The following is a 24,926-nucleotide window of genomic DNA, read 5'->3' as shown; positions in this document are numbered from 1 at the left end:
GTACGTGTGTTTATCCGTTTGGAAACCGTCAGCTCCTATTTAGTACCTGACCGACACACAAAACTAAAACTACATGCTGTCAAATAAACAAATGCGCTGCGAACTGTATTTGCGAGCTCCTGATGTAAGCACGCATCATCATCATCTTAATGAATGAAGCAGATGAAGATGTAAAGATAGATATGTGGTGTGACGAAATTTGACGATTATGGAACGAATAAGTATATTGTAGGAAATACGTTTACTCCATATCACTATCATAGTTTGGGCACAGGAGTAGGGAATTAGAATTTTCTACTCCTGTGCCCAAACCATGATAACGATGTGGTTAGGACATGTAGTTAACAGAAGAAGAGGGAGACCAAAGAGCCTTTGGTCCATAACCATCTAAGAGAGTATTTTTTCCCTTTTGCCTGACTAAGTAGTTATGAAAAGATATTACCTATGTTAGGAATGATCATAACTAGATCAACAAAAAGAAAAAAAATAGATCTGGTATGCGCCGCGCGGCGGCACGCCGGCAACGCCCCAACTCCATCTCCATTTAAAACGAGATTTGGTAAGGGCAAGAAAATATATTGTTTGTCTCTGAATATATTTTTTAACGACAACAAAATCAATTTAACAACAATCAAGGTAACAAGTTGAGATCGGGAAGTACACAATAGAAGTACACATGACGGATTATGGCTGCAAGGCAGCAAGACAAAAACAACGTAACTATTTGCGCAAAAAGGGCAGCATTTTTTTCCATTGATACATTGGAGATACGATGCGAATATGTAAGTCAGTGAGCCTTGACGGTCAAGGTCACCAAGCAGGTCCTGCTACCACCTCCCAGGCTACACTTAGCTTGGTCACTCAATCTTTGCCGCCAGTTTAAGTAAGCGGCTCCCGCGGTTGGCTGCATATACCAAAAAGATTTAAAAGATAAATCGTTTAAAAAATAATGGCCAGAACTTTGTTATCGTGTGCAACAGTGTTTTGTTTATTGACTCTGGAAGTCACCGATGTGTTGACTGTGGTACGTAAATTTTAAATGTCCAATTTTTTTTGGTAGGTATACCTAGGTATGTATAAGCATACCTTACAAAGTATGCTTATGCATACCTAAGTACACCTAATTTAGGATATAAAATTAACAAGTACCATAATTTAAAAAAATGACAATCGAATTTATTTTAAAAACCTTTCAGAACTATGTCCTTTATACAAGTAGGTACATTTTAAAATATAACTTGATAGATGTCCAAATCATCATCACTTTATATTGTGCAGTTTTTATTAGACATATTGTGAGAAAACCAATAAAATTCGTTCTGTGGTTAGAATAGGGTTATTACCAATATATATATATTATATCTATCTGTCTCTATTATTTGAGCGTTTTCCTGGTTTCTTCGTAAGCCAGCCAAGACCTATAGATAAGTCTTACTATTGTAAAACATTGCGTATGCCGGACGGATTTTCACCAATAGGTAGATAAGTAGTGTGATTCCTGACAAAAGTTTTTATAAATTATTATGGTTTTATCCAAGCGAGGCCTCTAGTCCTAATTAGTAACTATAAATGGGAAAGTAAGTTTGTTTGTTACCTCTTCACGCTCTATCTACTCAACCAATCTTCTTGAAATTTTGCATACATGTAGTTTGAAGTATGGAGAAGGACATAGAAAAAGAAAATTAACTGTTCCCAAAGGAAATTTACGCGGGCTAAGCCGCGGTCAAAAGCTAGTTACCAATATTACTTTATATATATATATATATATATTATACCTACGTAAGATCAACGTCTGATATAGAAACACTGATAGTGCAAATACGTCTACGCCTAGGTGTAGGTAAATGGTATAAATAAGCACTGAATTATTGATAAATAAAGCCTCTTACAGTATTACCAGATAAATAAAGCCTTTTATAGTATTCTTAAGGAAGTAAAAATACGAATTACATTTATTATTAACGTAAATTAAAATCGAAACTGTAGAACAGGTCACTATCAATTTAGTTACTAATTATCTAAGTTTTTTTTCCAGGAAAAGTAGCTATGTAAGTACTTAATTAAATTCTGCTTTGATGATTAGATGATTTCCTTTAGCACTTTCTTTGACATCACTATTATCACTACATACCTAAAACAAAGTCGCTTCCCGCTGTCTGTTCCTTCCTATATATGCTTAGATCTTTAAAATTACTCAATGGATTCCTGAGGAAGGTTTAGGTATATAATTTATTACGATTTTATTAGAGAGAAGCCGGGACATGCCGTTAGTTTCAAATAAAATTATTGTCACATACCTACCGACTGAGTAGGTATAACGCGTGCGCATGCGCTTTTTGTATAAAATTGTGGCTGGCTACATGCGTCAAAGTACAAATCCATTCAAAAAAGAAACATATATTTGAGTAGCATTTTGTTTATTCAATTTCAAAAAGATATAATGTGATCTAGGAGTAACATCCCTACTTACAAGAATGTAATATAGTTAATCCGAAGTGGGGGAGTTTCGCAACCGGTTGGTGCAACCTGCATAATATCTCTCCATGTTTGTGGGTTACTACGAACCATTCAAGTTAACCAACAGACATGTTTAGGATCAAATGTTACACTAAGAGTAACAGTCCAAATTTATCGGACCTAGCTTTATTTAATAAAAGCAGGGCTAACTAAATCATTATGATAAGCATTGTCCATAAACATATGATCATCAAAATTACAGCATCAAATGATGCCAAGGTCTTGTCTATGGTACTGTGGACATTTTCCCACAATTAAATCCATATTAATTTTCATTTCATACAAAAGTCCATGACCTTTCTGCTTGAAAAATCAGGTGGAGGCAGATTTTCATTACCTCGCTCGTATGCATTACATGCACGACAGTTTTCTTGTCAAATTCGATTTGCGGGTAAATTCAAACATATTTTTTATGTCCTGTATTTTTTACACTTTTATTATTGCGATTTGTAACAAATAAGTAGCGATAAACCTATGGAACCTATATGGAAGTAATATAAGTTAATGCGATAATTGTCTCCATACTGTGCTTCGTATTATCTTTTATAGATCTGCATAAATTTCAAACTTATTTTATTAATTATGATCAAAATTATGTAAATAGATAAATTCTTTTACAAAAAAATGTTGTTATAGGTTCGTCTGAATTTAGTTGCCTATTTTTGAATTAATACTTACCTATAGGCTAGCAACAATTCAATTATTTAATTTTAGTCACACCGCACTTATCTTTGCCTAGCAACGGCGTTGACTATTCGGATTTTCTATTTACCTGTGGTTTGGTGGTTTTGGTTTGTTTTAGTAAGTACACATTTTTATATCTATTATTTATAAATAAATCAGTGAATCACTAAGTTGGACAACTCATTCTTAACAACATACTAGGTAGTCAAACGTAACATTAAGTTTATGTTAATTACCTTTAATGTAAACCACTTAACACTTTCTACAGATAATGTAATAGATTACGCTATCAGCATACATTATTCAACCATTGTAAGAAACAACGACACGAACAAACTACAAATCGGCGGGATATATTTTCACCATAAATAAAATTATATATTTCTTCTATTTTCACAGTCATCATGTCTCAATCTTTCGCAGGACATCGAGCCATGTAGCAAGGGTTTCCCACCCTAATATTTTTTACACTTCCTACAGGGTATCTAAGTATAAATACTAACTAATTATCATCTACTGCCCGTACTTTGTGGTTGTTTCTCGGCCTGTGCAATAAACTTACAGATGATACTAAAATAACTAAAAACTTACTAGGAACGATCGTAAATTGGACAGGTACCTATAGGTATAAAGTGATAACACTGATAATTTCTGATTGGCCTTGATCCACTGATCTAAGAATTCGATTTCTCACGCTAATATGGACTTGCTAATGGCGATTTAACTTTAGATAATTACATGCACAATATACCTACATTTTGTTTTGTTAATTATCACACCTTCTCAAGCGTGGCAAATCCACAATTAAGTACGTCAATATATAGGACACATAAAATGGAAAATAATGTCTGGTTCTAATAATAATTAATTACAATAAATTATAGGCAATTCAATAAAATTAAACTTTAATTTTTAATTGATTCACAGGAAGGAATATCATATCAGTATGTAGAGAAATTGAGTCCTTCAGCCACTTTAGAGTAGATACATGAATAGCTAACTGGCCCGCGTTAGTTTGCCTTCAAAAATTACTTTATTTTCTACTATTCACAATCTACTTCCCAGCAAAATTTTATTTTTATTGGCTTTATAGTTTTCGAGATTTCATGATGAGAACAAATGAGAATTCATTACGAATTTTCGAAAATCCAGATCCAATCGTAAATATCTGTCAAATAGTTTCTTATTGATCAAAATTGTAATCTACAACTAAATTATAGCATGGTATTCAAAGTGAGCCGTCTCCCGCCAAAGCATTTGCATATTATACCTCTAAGTTTATCTTGCTTCCAGTTTACAAGGCTAACCCGCTCTCTTATTAAGTTATATGATGTGGACATTAAGTACCTACACTACAAAATAAACTTTTGTATTATCCTACCACCAAACAACCACAAAAACCATAGTTTATTACATTTTGTCAAAGTTTGGGATCAGTTTCATAGGCCGTGCATTGATGCAACGCACATATATGCAATTTATATGCAGATTATGCTATACACTACATATATATGTGCACATGGTTTGAGGAAAACATTGGCCTCAATTCGGTAACCATATACCAAAGCAATAAGTAAAAATTCATACATTTTATTGAAAGATTCGCGTCATGTCTATATTTGGTAGCGGGATGTGTTTTTGTGCTTATTGCAAGATTAAATTATTAAGTTCTTACACGACATAAGTATTGTATTGTTATTTGCTTTTGTGAATAACAATTTGAAACCACGCCCCTGTCACATTTTGAGTCAAATATCTTCAAGTATACAAATATAGTACCTATACAAATAAAATAATGTTATGTAGACACATATTATTTATTTGGTTGGCTGTCTATTTGAGTTAGATTAATAAAAAAGCTATTTTATAAAATGATTCCTAATAACGTACTTACTTAAAAAAATGATACCTAATAACGTACTTTGCTGAGGTTAAATATGAATATTTTTAGGTAAGTATATTTTATAACTATACTTATTACTTGTACAATATAGGATTTTGGTATTCTATTGCCTTGTTAATAACCTACATAAGTATTCAGACGGGTTTAAAAAAACCACGAAAGTTTAAAAATAACTGTCATTTGGAGGCAAAAGTAAGGGTTTGGAGCTAATGAGAAAATACTGTTATGTCGTGTCTTTATTTGTTTCGTCAAATAATCACAAATATTATGTAAAGAGAAATTGGGGTTAAATGGTCAGGATGGCGCAGAGCACGCGCTCGTACGAACGATGGTTTTAACATAGACGGCCTGTGGTTATGTAACTAAACTATTGACTTGCTTCATTATAGGTAAACCAGTTCAAAAGTCAAAATAACAAAAAAGAAAAATGAAGTCTATTTAAAGATATGATTGAAAGAATATGATTCGTTTTTATTCATAAGTCTGTCTCTAACAACGATATCTTAAAAATACTCAATAAATAGATAAAACATTTTTTACATTTACTTTTTTATTATACATGATGAGTAATATTTCGATACGGTCACCTTTGAGGACACATCACAGATATAAGAATATTACATTCGAATGTTCATATATTTATGGGACAGATACCTACGTTTTTTTTGGTTCCTGGTTTTGTCTTCCAATAAACGTCGTACGGGCGATTAAATCTATCCAGCCATGGCAGTTGATACGAAACTATAGCTTTGCTAATAAACACTATGTTAGCCAGGTTGTAAAACCATACTAAAATCTTGAAAATTAAATATGATTTAAGTATTTTATACCCTGCCGAATCCCGGCTTGGCGGCGTCACCACCCCGAATGCTACACACCTGACAATAGAAAGATAATTTTATATTATTTTTGCGTTTTCTCCAGGGCAAGCCAGTAAGCAGGGCTTGCGTGATCGGCGCAGGTTACTCTGGATTGGCCGTAGCCCGGTACCTCCAGCAGTATGGGGTCAATTACACCGTGTTCGAAGCCACCAGACACATTGGCGGCACCTGGCGGTTTGACCCCCACGTCGGGACGGACGAGGATGGGTTGCCGCTGTTTACAAGCCAGTATAAATACTTGAGGTACGGATTCTATGGCGTGTGGTGCTTAGAGTAGGACCACTCTACGGGAGTGTTGGGGAGTGGCGACTAAGGGATACGTAGCCATAATAGTTGATAGGCAACAATAGTATTTCCAAAGATAGTTGACGTCAAGCTAGTCGTAAAATAATAGCCAAATATTCTAAATAATATTCTAATCTCACTATAACAAACTGTGAACACATGACGATGACAGAAAGAGTTGCTGGGTTGGATTCTGAAATTGGCTCACGGTTTTCCAGTTTTCCTTTTGGACTACCAAATCATTTCTATTTGTTATAATACGATATACAGTTAATTAGTGGGTTTTATTGGTATGGCAACACTTTATTTTTACAGAAGTTAAGTAAACATGTGGTGTGGCTAACTACAAATCGAAGCACTATAAGTAGATCAGCATTAATGAACGATTTTTTGTCTCAATACACAATGAGCTCAATAACCTATCTTTTTAACCTATCTTTTAAAGTAAACATATAAACTACATATATGTTACATAACTAGATATTTAACATGAGAAGACATAATATTTTATCAAAAATGTTATTTAAACATTTTCATAAAATAGTAATGACTTTACGAATATGATTAAGTATTATGTTTTTTATTAAACTATCTTGACTTTTATTGTTTGACCTACTTATAATTATAAAAAATATTATGATAATATACATAGCAGATTGCTTGCTAATGTGATTCCGTGTATAAACATATATTTCTGCTTTACGGATGTTACGTAAGCAATTAAAAAGTCGAAAGGCAAGCCTCTCTCATTATGAAATAACTGTAAGGCGCAGACCGACGAGTTATATTCCGGTTTATCGTCGAGATATATATTATCTCGTATAGGGCTCATAAAAGATACAATTATTTCCCATTTAATTCATATGTTGGTCATCATAATTTGTTACGACGGATAATTCCATTTGGTTTTACCGGTGACACCAAAATGATGCTCAAAACAAATAAATATTTCTACTAATGAGCAGAAATTTCCACGATTTCAAAAAACGGTTAATTACCTAAAGACTGATAATAAATATCAAAACAATTTCATCATTTTTGAAGACACTCCACAGCAGGTAGGCGATGTACAGCAGGATATAGATCCAAAGGAACATAATATATAGAAAAAGTATACACGCGATTCAAATTCAAATTCAAAATTCTTTATTCAATTTAGTATGATATACACCACTTATTGAAGTCAAAAAAATTACTTAAACTAAGTCTATTGCTTCCAAAGCGTAGGTGAAGAAGAAGCGGCGCAACAAACTTCACCGCAGCCTTTTCTCCAAGGACGTCAATTAACAAATATAAGTCTTATACATATATTAAAAATTAGGAGGACGAATTTACATCATTATTAAAAATGTTAAAATTTGAATGAATACGATACACATAACCCGCTCTTACAGTCGTCTCGTATATATAATGATTTATTTATTCCTCTCCCGTAACACGTACAGGATCAGCTGTAGTTAGTATGGAATATTAAGTCTAAGTAGTCGAAATTTTAAGTTCTCATCTCACTACAAATATAATTAATTATAATGAAAGTTATACCTCGAAATGTTTACCGAATTTTATAAAATACATCTTTTATTACTTTCTTATTAATTTTTCTCCTCATTAGTGTACTGTAATTTTTACATCCAGGACCAATACACCGCGACAAACTATGGAGTACAACGGGTTTCCATTCCCAGAAGGCACCCCGTCATATCCTTCGGGTGTATGTTTCTACAGGTACTTGAAACTCTTCGCCAACAAGTTTGATCTCATGAAGAATATTCAGGTAAGATGGAGAGCATAAGATCTTTGTCTAGCTGGGGCTTAGCTTATGTGGCAATATCAAAGTACATATGTCACTCAGAAATGATGTAGCCCGTATCAATATTATGCAATATATCAATATTATGTGACCTAACTGGTGACAAAGTTTTGGAAATCGATTGATTATGTATGAAATGTTCTCTTCACAAAAACACTTCGTAGAAGCGTAGATAATATTCTGATGACAAATGATGGCGGATGAGAGAGGCTCCAGAGTCCTGCATCTCATAGAGGAGAGGATGGACGCACAGATATACGTGGCATTCAGACCTCCAAATAAATAAAATTATTAATTGAAGATAATTAAATAAGGCCAGTTTTGGGAATACTGGTCTGGAGTTTTGTCTGAAATATATATATATTTTTAAATTGAATAAAAAATGTTCTATTGATATTATTTCCTTTTGACTGATAAAAGTAGGAGAATTTTAGAATAACAACGTTGAGAGGAATTAATAGGAAGGTACATGACACGACGCCATAAATTTGATTCTTTAATTTATACATTAATTTTAGGCATTTTTTTTCAATGACTCCCGCCCGTGCTGTGAATATAATTTGGTTATAAGGTCCAAAAGCAAATTGTTAAATGCTATAGTAGAACCTTGTTATATCGCGTCAAATTAATAAAGTGTTAACATACGGATATCGAGATGATTGCACACTGTTTTATAGTTGTCTATAAAATCTATATCTGACTCAATGCAGTTTGCCTTGTTAAAATTAGCGATGCATTAGATTGTGTGAGAAATCCAGTAATAATGTTATTGTTTTCCATGTGAAGTCGTGAACCATGACCATATTCAGTTTTATGCCTTATTAAGTTATCTTCTTAGGAAGTTATTACTAAGCTAGGCATCACGTTGCATTTTATTATATTCATCAGCCATTATAAATACGATGAATGCTGGGTTGGTTCTGTGGCGTGTAGTCCCGCCCCTAGACAATGCAAACAAGTGAAGATGTGTGAGAGATGTAGACTAAAAACTATTTTCAGCTGCGAAGCTTCGTGACCTCAGTGAAATGGGCCGGCGACCGCTGGAACGTGACCTACATGAAGACGGACACCAAGAGCGACGACACGGAGCAGTGCGACTTTCTCGTGGTGGCCAGCGGGGAGTACCGCTTCCCTTCCTTCCCCAAGTTTCAAGGGCAGAATCTGTTCAAAGGTGAAGTTCCTTTGCATAGATGTTAAAATCTCTTTCGGAGCTGGTTCTCTAATGCTAAGCTTTCAGATTCAACTGGATGAGTCTGTAAATATCTTTGATCTTGATGTAAGGCGAAAAATGGTACAATGATAATTATGTTCTTTTGTTGAAAATAGAATTTGTACTTCAAAATCCATTAGTTCATGAAATTACCTTTTTTTTCTTACCTATTGGTGTTCTGTTCTATGATTTCAATCAATGAACCGTTTAACTGTGTTTGAAACATAAAAAATAAATAAAATAATGTACTTACCTAACTAAAAAGATTTAGTAGCACGATGCCTACTATCACCATACCAACTTTTAAAATAAAATACCAAAGTACATTTAAACTAGGTATAATTTTTTTTTCAAATACTTTCTCACGATTTTCTTTTTATGTTTTCAGGCAACATAATCCACAGTCACGATTACAAAGAGCCAGAACCGTACGCGAACCGGCGAGTGCTGCTGGTCGGCGCCGGGGCTTCGGGCTTGGACCTCGCCACGCAGCTATCCAACATCACCGCCAAACTGGTGCACAGCCATCATTTGCAGTACAACCAACCCGACTTCTCCACTACTTATGTTAAGAAGCCCGATATTAGAGAGTTCACAGAAAATGGGGTCTTCTTCCAAGATGGAACATATGAAGACATCGATGATGTTATATTTTGCACAGGTAGGCACTTTTGATATACCAAATCTTCGGTCACGCAATATCATCACCTCATTGGTCACGAACTAACTTATTTCTCCTCAATAGCAAAGAGCTATTTACTAATACAGAACTAATCATCTTTATAATTTTATCAGAAGTTTAATTTACAAAAAATATAGTTTTTTTTAATCAAAGTTTTTGCGTGCGATCTAATCAAAATAATTTATCTTTAATTCAGTATTTTGGTATCTTGATAACACTTTATTGTTTAGTATTACAATAATGCGACTGAATCAAGTCACCTAACCACCAATAAACGTGTACCTAAAAGGATACCGTTTTGCAGGTTATGATTTTGAACACCCATTCTTGGACCAGAGCACTGGGGTGACCACCACAGGCAAATATGTGTTGCCATTATATCAGCACACCGTTAACATCAGACACCCTTCAATGACCTTCGTCGGAAAGTCGAAGAGGGTAATCAACAAAGTCATGGAAGTACAAGTCAGTATTTTGACAATAATTTACAGTATTGAGTGGCACGTACAAAATAATGTTGTCACCGTTTTCAGCTTTCAGTTTAGAATAATATTTTAATTGTTTACAAAAAAGGCAAGTCGGCGTTTCATTCATCCACCTCTGTCTCTCACATATGAGCGATATCCCAGTTGCTTCTGTGCCGGAGCCTAAGGCCCGCTACTTTTTCTTCTATAAATATGTATTCATTATTATGTCTATTTTCCATTATTCAGGCGGAATACGCAGCTGCCTTGGCATCTGCTAAATTCCAGCTTCCCAACCAGGAGTCCATGTTGAAAACATGGTTAGACCATGTGTACTCGCTGCAGGCGCAGGGCTTGAAGATCGTCGATGTCAATGTTATTGGCTCGCAAATGGTAATCCTAATACAAAATTTCAGATAATTTATTTGTCAGAATATAACAATACAATTAGATACGCCAAGATAAAATTAATGCATGCATTTTACCTTATAAATAACAAAGCGTACAAATATTAGGCATTCATATTAGGTAGTCAAAAATTTGGTCAAAACTATCTCTTCTTAATAGTGCCATTATGAATTTATCTACCTATCGACTAACATTGTTAACTACGCCAACCTGGAATAATTTATTATCACCACGCTTGATGTCTTATTAGCTCTTTTAATTTCCGTAAAGTACCTGATTTCTTTCTTCACATTTTTATTTCAGGACAACTATTTCGGCAACATGACTGCGGAAGCAGGCGTCGTGAGAACTCCTCCAGTTATAACAGACATAAGGGATTTCAACGCCAAGAATCGTCTAGAAGACCTCCTAAATTACAGAGACTACGACTATGAGCTGATTGACGATAATCGTTATAGGAGGTGGTACAACAAACGAGAGGGATTCCCTTGCCCTATTGATGATTTAGAAATATAAATATAAATTCGGTACCTATTTTTGTGATAAGTTGCAAATAAATATAACACTGAAAACAAGATGGAAGAAAGAAAGTGGAGAAGCTGTACCTTTTTTTTTGTCTATATTGTATAAATTTGCATAAGCCTACAATACGTACGTGCGTTCTTAAAATATTTTACTAAATAATACGTAAATGTGATATTAGCCATGTCATTGACTAGGTCTTAGGTAAATTTTAAGTGTGTCTACTTATATTTGTATAAACACTTAGGTTTTCCATATGGAACAGTGTGTACAATCCATTTCTAAATAAGTATGAGCAAAAACATAACATAACGACGTGCGTGCTCATTTTGTGATAGCATTTATATCTGCTTCGTTTTCAAACTACATTGTGACTATTTATCACTATATTCAATATTGATACTTAATCGACTTTTTTGAATTTTCTTATTTATGTAAGACACAATTGTTATATGATAAATTTACTCTTTCACTGTACTATGTATTATGCATATTTTGCCGTATTGCATAAAATGACTTTGCCTCTCTCTTTTTTAATTTTTGTATGTAATTAGTAAGTTTAAGTGGACACTTAGCATTTAGTCTCTTAAAAAAGAGAACAATAGTTACCATTTGTGTATTAAGTTAAAAATATAACAAGGCATCTTGTTAGCACTGTTTTTATTTACAGTTCTTTTAATAAATATACATAGGAATTTTATTTTCGTTGAATGGAAGACATTCGGAAGACACTGACGCAAAATGTATCTTTATTACAAGCTCTTATTTAGTTTCGGCTCCCAACGAGGGAACCTGTCAATAGTTTACAGCATGGGCATGACTTTTATTATCTTTTATCAAGCGTTAAATGCCATCTCTCTGACGACAATAAAAGTTTTTGGCAAAAAATATTTTTTTGTACAAAAATTGTATTAATTAGTTACTCACGGAAAGTTCGATCTTTAAGTAATTATTTGATCAAAGAGCTCCCTTCTTTCACGAGCACTGGCAAAGGACTACTATGAGACTCAATTAACTCCACATCGTTGCTTCCTTCGCCGTCACCTCTGTTTTATTACGGGACTTCTCTAAACTGACGGTGAAGTTCTCACTATCTAAAACTTCGTACGAGTAATTCCTGTAGATCAGCAAGTTTTCAAGTTTGCTTTTAGCGTCGTGGGTACGTATCTTGAACATCACTGGCGGCACTCTCTCTATACCTGACTCCTTCGTCAAATCAGCGTAGTATTCATCCTGTAAGGAATAAATCAGTAATGGAGGGAACCCAAGGAGGGGAAAATTCTGATAAATTGTAATAAAAATTCCGTAAGATGAAGAATGATAAAAAAATAATATCAGGATTAGTTGGAGTGAAAATGTTACACACGGATGGTAATTCTATAAAGCTATGTATAAAGTACCGTACCATAAAATATTTAAGATAGGAACTATGCTTGTAGTGATAAACCTACGATCTAATTATGACATAGGTGTTGTAAGGTTTTAAGTGAACATCATGGTCGGCTTGGAAAATTTAACCCTCACCTAACGATCCATTCTGCACAACCATTGGCTAGATGGTCAGAGAGAAAATCCTGAATAATATTAGTTGCATTAAGAGAAGTTTTCAAACCTCCTTTTTGTCCAATAAATGTATGTGGGACAGCGGTCTACCCTGGCTCTTCAGAGAGTCGTATCTGTTTTGCCATTCTGCCATCATCTCGTCACGTGAGGGTTGACTGAAATTCCCTTTGACTAGTGCCGTTGTATACCTAGCCTAGAAAAGGACAATAACCCTAGACAATAACAATATAATTAGGTAAAACTATCTTCTGCAGCCTGCTTTTCTTATCGACCGTATTATGGCTAACACTAGTGGCAGATTTTATTCAAGCCCCAAAAGATATCAAATGAAATCGATAATAGTCGGTAAGCCAGATATATATTTAACAGGAAGACTTCACCTGAGCATCGATAGCAATGACGAGGCAGGCCCTGACGACCAGACCCATTATCACCATGGTCGGCTGGTTGACGTTCACCAGGTACTTGTACAAAGGGACCACGCTGTGGGGGGCAAACGTGAGTCCGCTGGACTCATCGAGGAACGGGTAATGGTATTCGTATCCTGCAAAGGTTTGTCAATAAGTTTTAGAGGGGATTTACTTATACGGGCGAGAACGTGGTTTCGGGACAAATACATTTTTTCTCGCACCTCTCAAAAATTACTTCTAAAATAAACGTTATAGTCGCTTGCCTGATATCAAACCTCTTTAAGAGTTCTGTTCTTGTTTCTATCCTGTAGATACCTTAGTCAACGACCTTAACGGTTGGATATGGAGTGGTAATTTATAGACTTTGTTAGTACATCATCCAAGAACTATTATTTCGTTATTCAATTTAGAACTTAAAACCTATTTTAGCTATTTTAAATACCTCACCAGTGCAATAAACAATATCGTCGATTTCCTCAAAAGTATCATCAACGAAGGTGACTCCCGTCTCATTCAGTTCTCTGACGTCAGGTTTCCTCACATAGTTCTCCGGGAAGGGTGTCTTGAAGTTGGCAATGGAGTGGTGGCTATGGACCACCCTGGTGGCGACTTCAGCCACGTCCAAACTGATGTCCATGCCTGATGGCCCGGCGCCGATGAACAGTATTCGACGGTTTTTGAACGGATCTGGAAGTCTATAGTTGTGACTATGGATGATTGTTCCTGAAATATAAGAAAGTAGCTCTATAAGCAATGTAACATTTCATATTTATATAACAATACAATTAGGATTGTTCTATCGTATTAGGTTTTTAACGTCGGCGTGTCGTAAAGAGATGAATTAATTCAGCCGCACTGGCATGGTCTCGATAGCTTAGTGGTCAAGAGCACTGTCCCGGATAGACAATTTATTCATCTCATTATTATTTCCAAAAATAGGCTTTTAACCTGTTTGTTTGTAATGTGTTATACTAGACGACTGTCCTGGCTTCGCTCGGGTAAAGCCATAATAAGAAATGTTATTCATCTATTTCTCTGTGCCAAATTTCACTAAAATCGGTCAAGATGTTTCTGAGTTTATTCATTACAAACAAAAAACAAAAATATGCATCTTTTCTCTTTATAATATTAGTTTAGAAGTATGGATTACTATGCCTCACCTACCTTTGAACTTCTCTTCTCCAGGTATACTTGGCATGTGTGGTTTACTGTAGTGTCCTGTTCCAACAACTACAAAATCATACTCTTCTTCGTATTCTTCTTTTGTGACCACCTGCTTGTGTTTCACCCTCCAAACGTTTTCATCTCTTTTTACAGATATAACATGGTGCAGGAACTGAAAATTAAATTAGTTCATTATACATTTATAGTTTATCTGAAAGCAAGATGGGTCGATGGCATAAGAAAAGTTACGGGTCGAAACAATATCATAAGGTATTAGACCGAGAAGGATGGCGTTCAATTCCCAGTAGTGGGAAAAAAGGCTGTCAATGATGAAATTGCTAATTTGGGTCAGCAAATGGTGCGCAGGCGAGGGTTTTAATCACTGGGCTACCACCGCTTCAGTTGTCAGTTGGTATCTCTTCCTTCGTGATCGAACAAATCTAATTGTATTATTTATTTATGTACTTAGCAGTCTGTATGAACGCAATAAACTCACTACAGGATGAATTTTTATCCCAATTTTATCCTGTAGTTTTTAGTTTATTGCGTTTATAACGACAACGTGACAAGATGACTTCTTTAATTACGTACCTTTATATGTTTTTCCAAGTCAAAGTGCTTTGAGTAAGACTGCAGGTATTTGTAAAATTGCTCCCAAGTGGGATATGAAGGCATCTCGGCAGGCAACGGATACCCTGGCATCTCCATTGCGGGCTTCGGCAAATTTGTCCTGGAACCAAATTAATACGTACTCAAATGAAAGAAAAAAAATACAAATCTTCGAGTATAGACGGAAGTACTTATTACTTCCATGGAGTCTGGTGTAATTTATTGTAGTTTCAAATCTATTGGACTGAATCAGATGAAATATGGTAATATGGTGTAATCCTATGACCCAAATACAGATGTGGAGAGTTAATAGATCTATTTTTCTAATTAATTTTAGGGGGGTAAATTAGAATATAAAAAAATAAAGTTTTGTAAACCTTATTGTGTCATATATTAAATTGAAAGGGGTCGTTATGACTATGACCGTCTCCCCATGATCTTGAATCTACAGAGCTAAAAATTTTGAATAAGTAAATAAAATATGGGTAGTATTGCTTGTAAATTACAGAAAACCATATAAGAATTCTATTAAAAAAACAGTGGTAAACTTAATATAATCGTTTTTACGGAAAATAGTTCACAAGATAGATAGCGCTAGTAGTAGCTTCTTTATTTTGAGGATTTCAAATGTATAAATAAAATATCTTTATTTCAGGACTCAGACCCATAAATAAATTAAAAAAAATATAGTATATTCAAAATTCACATTCAGTCAGAGAAAACATACCATAATTTAATTAAAATATTACACTTGGCATTGTACGGAACTCTCTTCATGCGAGTGTAACTCGCATTTGACTGGTTTTTATTTTTTATATTATTTTAATTAGAACACAATTAATCAATAAATATGACAGTACAATTCATTTTCGAATAACTTAAAAATTAAGAATGGTATAATCGTTTATAATACTTAAATTGGACAGAGAGCGCTATGATCACCTGGCGTCATACGTGCATATCGTCTATACACTTATACTAAACTCTGTCTTGCGAGAAAGCGACAGATAATAACACTCCACATTTACCTTAAATGTTTATACATGCTGGTAAATAAAGTAAGGCCATTTTCATCCACATCTACCCTGGGGTCGTATCGCCAGGTGCCGCCCACGTATCTGGTAGCCTCGAGGACCGTGAAGTTGATTCCGGCCTCCTTCAGGTATCTGGCAGACGTCAGGCCAGCTATACCTGCGCCGATCACGCACACTCGAGGATTCGAGATTTTTGTCTGGAAATTAAAATCGAAGATAAATCTGTTTCTGCTGCGTCCCAGTTCTTGTGGGATTTAAAACAAAATTAGAAATGCAACCTACTTACTATTCCAAAATGCATGAGTTTATTTTTATTCTTGTTCGTTTATATAAGTATAACATATAGATAAATTATGTAGTCAATTAAAGCATAAACAAATTATATTTCAATTGTAGCATTCTTCGTAAACGCTCACGAACTGTCACTTCCAAAACAAATTGAGACAGAAAGTGTTGTCGTGTTGTCGGTTCTTGCCACGGAATAATAAACTTTATCTTTCCGTAGTTCTTGCAGTATAGTGATAGGTAGTCATCCTATATAAACAAATACATGTAGACGGGGCATTGTAATGTGAAGGCCTTGATGTAGATAGAGAACCGATTGCTTCGTTTAGAACACCAACACGTTTTACGTAGCAACTACAAATCAACTGCAATGTAGTAGTTGTTTTATTTGAAAACTCTGATGCTTTACTAAAAATCATGACTAGCGCAAATATAAAATTAAAAATAAGGTTTGTCTCACCATTATTATCGAATCTTGCTATGTGCAGAACAATAGGTAAAATGATCTTCGCCAAAAATAACACACCTTTTCTTTGGACGACGTAAACTTGTTTGACCTTGTCAACTCTTCCTCACAAAATAAAATCGATACACTACATTCTAGGGCTGCTCTGCTTTGTGCGTTTGCGGATACTAAAGTAAATGTTGAATGTATATTGATAATATAGATAGTCTCGTCTTATCATCAAATAAGCATTTTGTGATCCGATGACTTTATTTTCTCTTTGACGAATTATAGTAAATATTTTAGTAAGTTAAATGTAAGTATATGTTATTGATATAGATAGATAAGTAATGTACCGATGTATTATTTCAAACTTTTTTAGAACTTTTTTAGCTTTAACTTAATGACGTGAAAATCGGCGGGGACTCGATATTGAAGCATTTTTGATGCCTCTTTGACGAACTATTTTGTACGAGTATATAGGTAAACCAGTACGCTGAAATTTGACGGATTCGGCATACATTTTTGGTTTTTCTTTGCGGTAAATAAAAGCTGCGTGTAGCCGACACGAAAAAAAGAACCCGTGTTGGTTTACACGAGAAGCAACGTCTCTTTTATGCTACGTTTAAACAAGGTTATTATCTAGTTCATCGTTTTTCCCTTAGATGGCATTGGCGTAGAGAAAATGTTTGACTAGTGTGAACAAAAATCATAGCGGTTCACAGAGTGACACACGAGTGGACAGACATGCATGACAAAACTAGGGTTCCGTTTTTATCATTCGCCTACAGAACTCTGAAAAATAAGTATATTAAAACTTACCGTCGCTACCAGCAATAAACTTGCTTGATATGCACAAATTATAAATATTAAACGAATCATTTTATATAATATAAACACCAATTTTACTCTTTACTATCCGTTACGTTTACATAAAGACTTGATTGATAATGGACACAAGTTAGACAAAATGTTATACTTAACAAGTTTATCGGTCAACTTAATTACGTAGACGATCTTAATGATGTGATAATGAACGAATTGAATGTCACTGGCACAAAATAAATACACGTGCGGTATAGTACAGGCAGATGTACCTAGGTACGTGAGAGACCGCGACAAGTAAATAGGGTAGATGACAATGTCAGAAAACTGTAAAAAATATATAACTATATGCTCTATAAATATAGATTTTATTATTTATATTATCATAATTAATAGACTGTAACAATGCTGCTGAATCATTATACGAACATTTAATATTGGTTGGAAGATTCATTTAAAAAATAATACAATTATATAAAATAATGATGGTTGAGTACCATCGTAAAAAAAAAACAGAAACAACTTTTATTAATGGTAGCTGTCGAACAAACATAGCTTTTATCGCTAAGATCTCAATCGTGACGTTACGTAGTATAAGAGTAACATTTAGTACCTATGGATGGAGCATTTAGACGAGTCCAAACTTGTGTGATTTATTTTTATCATAACGTTGAAAGTAGCTATTATCATTATTACAGTAATTTGTCACTGGTGTTTCTAATTATTTATATAACGGCCTTCGAAATTTCATGAAAACAAAAAATTTACATCTACCCTATGTATGGGCCTCTAAGTGGCCTCTAACGCACTGACAATAAAGTCGAATTTGCAAATATGGTTAGGTAATTAAATTATTGTTCAGCTAAATAAGTTCCTTTTAATTTTTATTCTTCATTAACGTCGAATTCATACTTTTTCATTATATAACTACATAATAAATTATTATTATGTAGTTATATAATGAAAAAGTATGAATTTCAATAATTAATTGATAAACAACATTTTATTTATTGCACAAACACATAATTTGTAAAAGTACAATAGGCACACTTAAGACTAAAAGCATTATCAACAGTCAACCTAATGGGTCATACTTAAAATGCTATATATATTTATTTTACACTAATACTTAGGTACATACAGACACAGAAATTATGTATTACAATCACAGACTCAGGCTAAATGGTCTGTGATTACAATAATAACATGATTCATGACAGAATTAAGACATAATCTCCCGTCATACTTAATAAAAGTTCTTTTTATAATACAGTGAGAGATGGTCAGATACTTTTTATAATACGTAAGAGATGGCCAGATGATCTCAAAAAGGCTGCTGGCACCTGACACATTATGGGTCAGGCTGCCAAGAGATAGGTAAGTATGGAAAGATTTGGAGCAAGCCAAGCACACGCTGAGAAGAGCAACCCCGAGTGAACTTATGTGTTATTATAGCAGTAACTTTAATAAATAAATATTTCTACAATAAAGGCTATTGTAATGAAATTGTACAGTGATCAAAGAGGTAACTTAATAATGATGTAATTTAACTTCTCGCTGTTTCCTGGATATGTAAGTACAATATTTCAACTACCGCAAATAGGATCTTGTAGTATGGACAACATTTAGATAAAGTATACAATTTTTGACGTAATGTTGAGCAATTATAAATTGATACTTCATCCGTTAGTTCTATTTCTATCTAAATAGCAGCCCATGCCATTAAAAAATATATATTTAGTCCTTTTTTATACAAAACAAAGTTCTCCGCCACGTCTGTCTATCTGTGCCCGATAAACTCAAAGCCACTGCACGGATTTTCATGCGGTTTTCACCGATAGATAGTGTGATTCCTAAGGAAGGTTTAGGTTATAATTTATTATGTATTTACTCGAGCGAAGTCGGGACTGACCGCTAGTACTATATAAAATAATACCTAAATGCATGTCAATAAATAAATTAAATGAGAAGAGTAAAAATGACTTAAAAAATAGATTCGATTTATTTATGGTATGCAGCTCTCCCGTTTAGGCTCGTCTCCTCTGCTGCCCTCCCAAGTCCTGGAGAAGTTCTCCCTGTCCAGCACTCTGTAAGAGTACTGCCGGTAGGTGAGCAGGTTCTCCAGGATTGCTCTGGTGTCGCTCGCGCGGATCTTAGACATCACTGGTGGCACTCTCTCTATGCCAGATTCTCTTGTTAGTTCTGCATAGTATTCGTCCTGATAGAGAATATGATACTTAGCCATCAAGTCAAATTAGATAACATTTTCCATGTGTCAAAAACAAAAAAAAATGGGGCTTAAGTATGTTGTAAGTATGAATCATACTTAAGCCGTCACAAATGTTGAGTAAAAAACCGGTTTAATTATACTTTAATGAGAACAAAAAATACTAAATGTTAATATAAATAAACTTAATCAATTAAAGTTACAATTCGAAGTAGTTTGAGTTAGAAAATTCTGAGCACGAAAACAGTTTTTGTTTGTAAACTCTTTATTTGAACGAAGAAATTACATAGGTACTATAAGATGCAGTAAATAAAGACGCGTACAAATGATAAATACCGAAAGTTTTTTTTGGAAACAGTATGGTCTGTTTTACATGCTGGTTCAGCATATTTCTAGGGCTATGTAAAAGTGGACGAACACGTTCAGATTACTGCAGTGCGATGCGATGCGATGCGATGAAAAACCAAATTTGGTTGTGTCAATTTTATTGGTAATTGTGACTGGCCTAATTGTAGCCAGTCTCTTGCGTACATATATATGCCGTACGTACCTCGTCCCATCCTAAGGAATGTATGTGAGATAAGGGCCTCCGCTGGGCTCTGAGCAAGTCGTGCTTTCTCCGCCACACCTCCATCATCTGCTCTTGTGACGGCAGGCTGAAGTTGCCGGTGATAAGCGCTGTTGTATACCTAGCCTGGAAAATATACACGATAATATTTCTCTCTCTTTTTCTCGCGTGTTTCTTACATTAGGATAACAAGGTCGTGAAACCCGGGTCAGCGTAAAAATAACCTCGCAATCTTGACGGTTCGGTAGTGATTTACGAATGCCCACATGCATGACTTTAAACCTCTTTGGGAATGTTATTGTTGCCAATCAGGTGCCACATGTTCAACGTGCCTTGAGGAAATCATGGTCTTTTTATCCATCATATAAGAAACGCAAGTCATCCAGCAGTATAGTCAAATCGGCCGATAATAATGATAATGTATTGAAAATTTAATACTTCATTAGATGAAGAAATACAAATATCCCTTTACCTGGGCATCCAGGGCGATGACAAAGCAAGCTCTTATAACCAATCCCATCATCACCATTGTGGGCTGGTTGATGTTCACTAGGTTTTGGTGAAGAGGCGTCACGCTGCTCTTCGATATCCTGAGCTGGCTGGACTGGTCGAAAAACGGGAAGTAGTATTCGTATCCTGGCGCATGAAAAATATAAAATTGGAAAAATTTCTTGCCACGCGTTTTAGCTAAATTGGGCCTGATCTGACCGTCAAGCTATTGCAACAGGCGCTTTAGAAATTCGCATAAAAATACGTATAAATACATTGGATCGCTTTGGCATGTTTGAGTAAGTTACGATACTAAGAGTAACTAGAAATTGAGAAATAAATTACCAGTGCAATAAATAATATCATCGATTTCCTCAAAGCTGCCATCTGCGAAGAAAGCTCCAGTTTCATTCAGCTGCGTCACGTCGGGTTTCTTTACATAGTTCTTCGGGAATGGGGTCCTGAAGTTGACCCTGGAGTGGTGGCTATGGAACACCTTGCTGCAGACGTCAGTCAAAGCCAACCCGATCTCCATGCCTGACGGTCCACCGCCAATCACCAAAACTCGACGGCATTTATAAGGCTCTGAGGTTCTGTAGCTGTGGCTGTGAATTATTGTACCTGAAAACCCATTATGAAATTCTAGGAGGTTAAGGGTATATGATGTGACTTCTTTAGTCAAATGTTTTAGTGGAAATATTTTATATACTGTCGTTATAGAAATTATTTCCATAGTTTATAATCTTTTACACTTTAAAATCTGTCTTTAACGTATTTAAACTATGTATTTTAAATATTTGGTATTATAAGGTAAACTTAAATTTAGGAAAATACTCCATTTAGTTATGGAAATTGTTATATAATATTATAATACATAAGCATATACTAGGGTATGACTATATAACTACCTTTAAAATCCCATTCTCCTTTAATGTACGGCATTCTAGGTTTGCTGTGATGACCTGTAGCGACTACTACAAAATCATACTCTTCTTCAAATATTTCTCTTGTGATAATTTGTTTGTGTTTTATTCTCCAATAATTTTCTTCTCTCTTCACCGATACCACTTGATGTAAAAACTAAAATTTGCATATTTATGTTAGAGAATATATTTTTACTAATATATTTTAATAAAGAAATAAATACTTTCAGGACAACACAGCTTCATTAAGATCTGCACGTCAGTAAGTATTAGTTTATTTTGTTTAAGATTGAAATGATTTGATTACCTTGATGTGTTTCTCTAAATCAAAATGTTTAGCATAGGACTTCAGGTACTCGTAGTAAGTCTCCCAACTGGGAAATGATGGCGCTTCATCAGGTAGGGGAAATCCGGGCAGCTCCATGGTTGGTTTTGGCAAATTCGTTCTGCCAAAATATACAGTATAAAAATAAATTTTGATTGTTAAAAAGGTTAAAAATTAATTAATTTGCTAACTACGTTAAACGACGGGTAAAAAAATTAAGTTCAACGGAGAAGAAATGAACGAGTAATTAGGTAAATTAATGAAACGAACGACACAAGCGGCGAACTTCGCAACACTATTTGTTGCTAAAAGCCTTCGAAAATTTGCGAACATGTACTATAAAGATAGGCTACTAAAGGATTTTCCCACTTACCTCAAATCTTTGTACATGCTTGTATGTAACGGCAGACCATTTTCATCGACACGCACTCTAGGGTCATATCGCCACGTACCACCGACGTATCTTGTGGCTTCAAAAACGGTAAAGTTGATTCCAGCTTCCTTTAGATACCTGGAAGATAGTGAAACATTTTACGGGCCTAATATAGATAGACTAGAAAAAAAAAACTAAAAAAGAATGCATTTAATTACCTGGCTACAGATAGTCCGGAGATGCCAGCTCCAATAACACATACTCGAGGATTGGGCTCTTGTATCTAAAAAATTACGTTTAGTTATTGACGGTTCTAAAGTGCTAAAAGTATCAACTTACTACTTGAAGAGGTACATAATTATCACTAAAAGTTTTTTATATTTTTATATTGTCGTGGTTTCGAGGAACAAACTGCATCAACTCGGGAACGTTTGTTGTCTGTCAGGCTGTCTGTATATGTGGACTAAACATACAGACTAATTATTTCTTTTAATTATTTACGTAAGATGGTACTTTACTTAAGAATAAATATAAAAGTGCGCTGCTGTACAATATTATTTTACATGTAGGTACTTAATACGTTGCCTTCATATTTTTACCTGATGTTATGGGGAAATTGGTTACCACAATTTATTACACATTTAGTAGTGGTCATACTCATTGAGTATTTGATATAGAAGATATTTTTCCTTAATGAGCAATTTGGGAATGTATGATTTCTAAAAACCCCATGTTAGTTATAGCCAATGACATGATTTTGAATTTTGAATTTGAAACTATTCCCATAACAATTTCTTTTATCCCTCTTTGGTGCCAATACCAGTTATTGACATAGAATAAACTCCTCGAACGGAATAAATTTTAGATCTAACCTAACAAAAATTCTTTATATCTTTATATATCATAACTACATAGGATAAAACAAAGTTGCTTCCCGATGTCTGTCTATCTAATAAATTATACATGTAAACTTTTCTCTGCAATCACACTATCTATTTTAAAAATCCGCATCAAAATCCGTGGCACAGTTTTGAAGATCTAAGCATACATACGAGTAGACGGACAAAGAGCGGGAAGCGACTTGGTTTTATTCTATGTAGTATGATGTACAAAGATCATTGCATCAATTACAACGGCTGACTTATTCCAGAAGAGCTCTACCGGCGCGATAAGGAACAATGAAAACAAAGGGTTCAGCCAACCACAGATAAATTTGGGTAAATTCCTTGCAAAACCACATAAAAGTCTATGCAGCATAACTTGGCGTGTGTTTGACTGTACACGATAAACAATATTTCCAAATTGAACTTACCGCCAAAGAAATGTGTGCTTGATAGTAAATTAAAAAGAAAATGAAACGATACATCATATCAGGTATAATTAGCTCCAATTTGTAAATTAGATGGACCGACTAGAACACCGTTCTAATTAGTCTGGGGCCAACACGATACTGGGCTGACACTGTTAGAATATTTAACTTTACCTATATATAAAAGCGTGTTAATGACTCATACATTATTACTATACATAATTAATGACATCTACTCTGTCTATATTTTTGCAGTATTAATTATGTATACATATGCATCTGCATAAATCTCAAAATGTACTAGGGACATCGTACCTGTATGAGAAAGAAACGTCACGTCATTGCGTTAGTGTTTGCGTAAGGAATCTACCCACCCATAAGTGATATGCTATGACGACAATTTGAAGACAATCGATACATATTTACGTTTGTTGAAATCAATGTTCTTAAAGGACTTCTATACAGATATGTATGGGGCTGACATATATGTACAGAAATCTATAAAACTAAGTTACTATGTAACGGGTGGAATATTGCAACTAAATTTTGAAGCAGATATCTTCAACCGATAGAGAAATAACTGCTTCGCTCGTAAGTTTACGTATTCGTAAACTTACAAACCAAGCAGATATTATATATCAATAATTGATAAGTTAGGACTGGCGAAGCGGCAAATCTTAAAAAGAAGTGGCTAGACTTGCAATGTAAGGTAGACCTTGTCAAGGAGGATATGCGTATAATGATGCCAGAAACCATGCGAAGTGAAGAAGAAAAAGTAGATAAGCGGTCTCTTGGCTCCGACGCTGAACAGCTGTGGAAAAATCGCTAAACGATCAGATGAGAGAGAGGACGAACAACTTTAAAGTGAGTTATAAGTATTATTGTTATGTGACTTGAACCCTTAGTGAGGCCAAAAAGGCGCAAATTAGATTCAGTGGGGCTACGCGCCTCCGACAACTGTATTATGTTTTAAATTGACCATGAAAAGAATTTGCGCAGAGGTTATGCGAC

The 24,926-nt window shown here is 34.7% G+C and overlaps 2 protein-coding genes across 5 annotated transcripts; one reads left to right on the top strand and one right to left on the bottom strand.

Moving 5' to 3' along the window:
• Positions 1 to 845: 845 nt before the first annotated feature.
• Positions 846 to 12,272, top strand: LOC128677239 (senecionine N-oxygenase-like). Its single transcript, XM_053757945.2, has 8 exons — positions 846 to 1,024; positions 6,029 to 6,228; positions 7,906 to 8,044; positions 9,080 to 9,251; positions 9,679 to 9,951; positions 10,277 to 10,437; positions 10,686 to 10,829; positions 11,148 to 12,272. Exons 1-8 carry the CDS (start codon positions 950 to 952, stop codon positions 11,358 to 11,360), a joined length of 1,377 nt encoding a protein of 458 aa, XP_053613920.1. The 5' UTR covers positions 846 to 949; the 3' UTR covers positions 11,361 to 12,272.
• LOC128677240 (senecionine N-oxygenase-like) lies at positions 12,010 to 24,054 on the bottom strand. Of its 4 annotated transcripts, XM_053757946.2 has the most exons (10): positions 23,919 to 24,054; positions 22,825 to 22,889; positions 22,607 to 22,744; positions 22,216 to 22,354; positions 21,894 to 22,065; positions 21,331 to 21,606; positions 20,969 to 21,132; positions 20,479 to 20,622; positions 17,699 to 19,919; positions 16,892 to 17,064 (listed from the first exon to the last, which is right to left on the bottom strand). In XM_053757946.2, the coding sequence occupies exons 1-9, from the start codon at positions 23,973 to 23,975 to the stop codon at positions 19,707 to 19,709; spliced, it is 1,368 nt and encodes a 455-aa protein (XP_053613921.1). In that variant the 5' UTR covers positions 23,976 to 24,054; the 3' UTR covers positions 16,892 to 17,064; positions 17,699 to 19,706. The 4 variants fall into 4 exon arrangements, with proteins under 4 accessions (XP_053613917.1, XP_053613919.1, XP_053613918.1 ...); XM_053757942.2 differs by lacking the exons at positions 16,892 to 17,064; positions 20,479 to 20,622; positions 20,969 to 21,132; ... (4 more) ...; positions 22,825 to 22,889; positions 23,919 to 24,054 and adding exons at positions 12,010 to 12,599; positions 12,979 to 13,122; positions 13,310 to 13,473; ... (2 more) ...; positions 15,095 to 15,233; positions 16,141 to 16,343 and having other exon boundaries at positions 17,699 to 17,988; XM_053757944.2 differs by lacking the exons at positions 17,699 to 19,919; positions 20,479 to 20,622; positions 20,969 to 21,132; ... (4 more) ...; positions 22,825 to 22,889; positions 23,919 to 24,054 and adding exons at positions 12,010 to 12,599; positions 12,979 to 13,122; positions 13,310 to 13,473; ... (2 more) ...; positions 15,095 to 15,233; positions 16,141 to 16,343.
• Between the last annotated feature and the right edge of the window lie 872 nt (positions 24,055 to 24,926).

The sequence above is a fragment of the Plodia interpunctella genome, chromosome 17 (genome assembly GCF_027563975.2).
Source record: "Plodia interpunctella isolate USDA-ARS_2022_Savannah chromosome 17, ilPloInte3.2, whole genome shotgun sequence".
Classification (NCBI taxonomy): domain Eukaryota; kingdom Metazoa; phylum Arthropoda; class Insecta; order Lepidoptera; family Pyralidae; genus Plodia; species Plodia interpunctella.
Note: the sequence above shows the minus strand (reverse complement) of the source record. Positions and strands in the feature narration are given on the sequence as shown.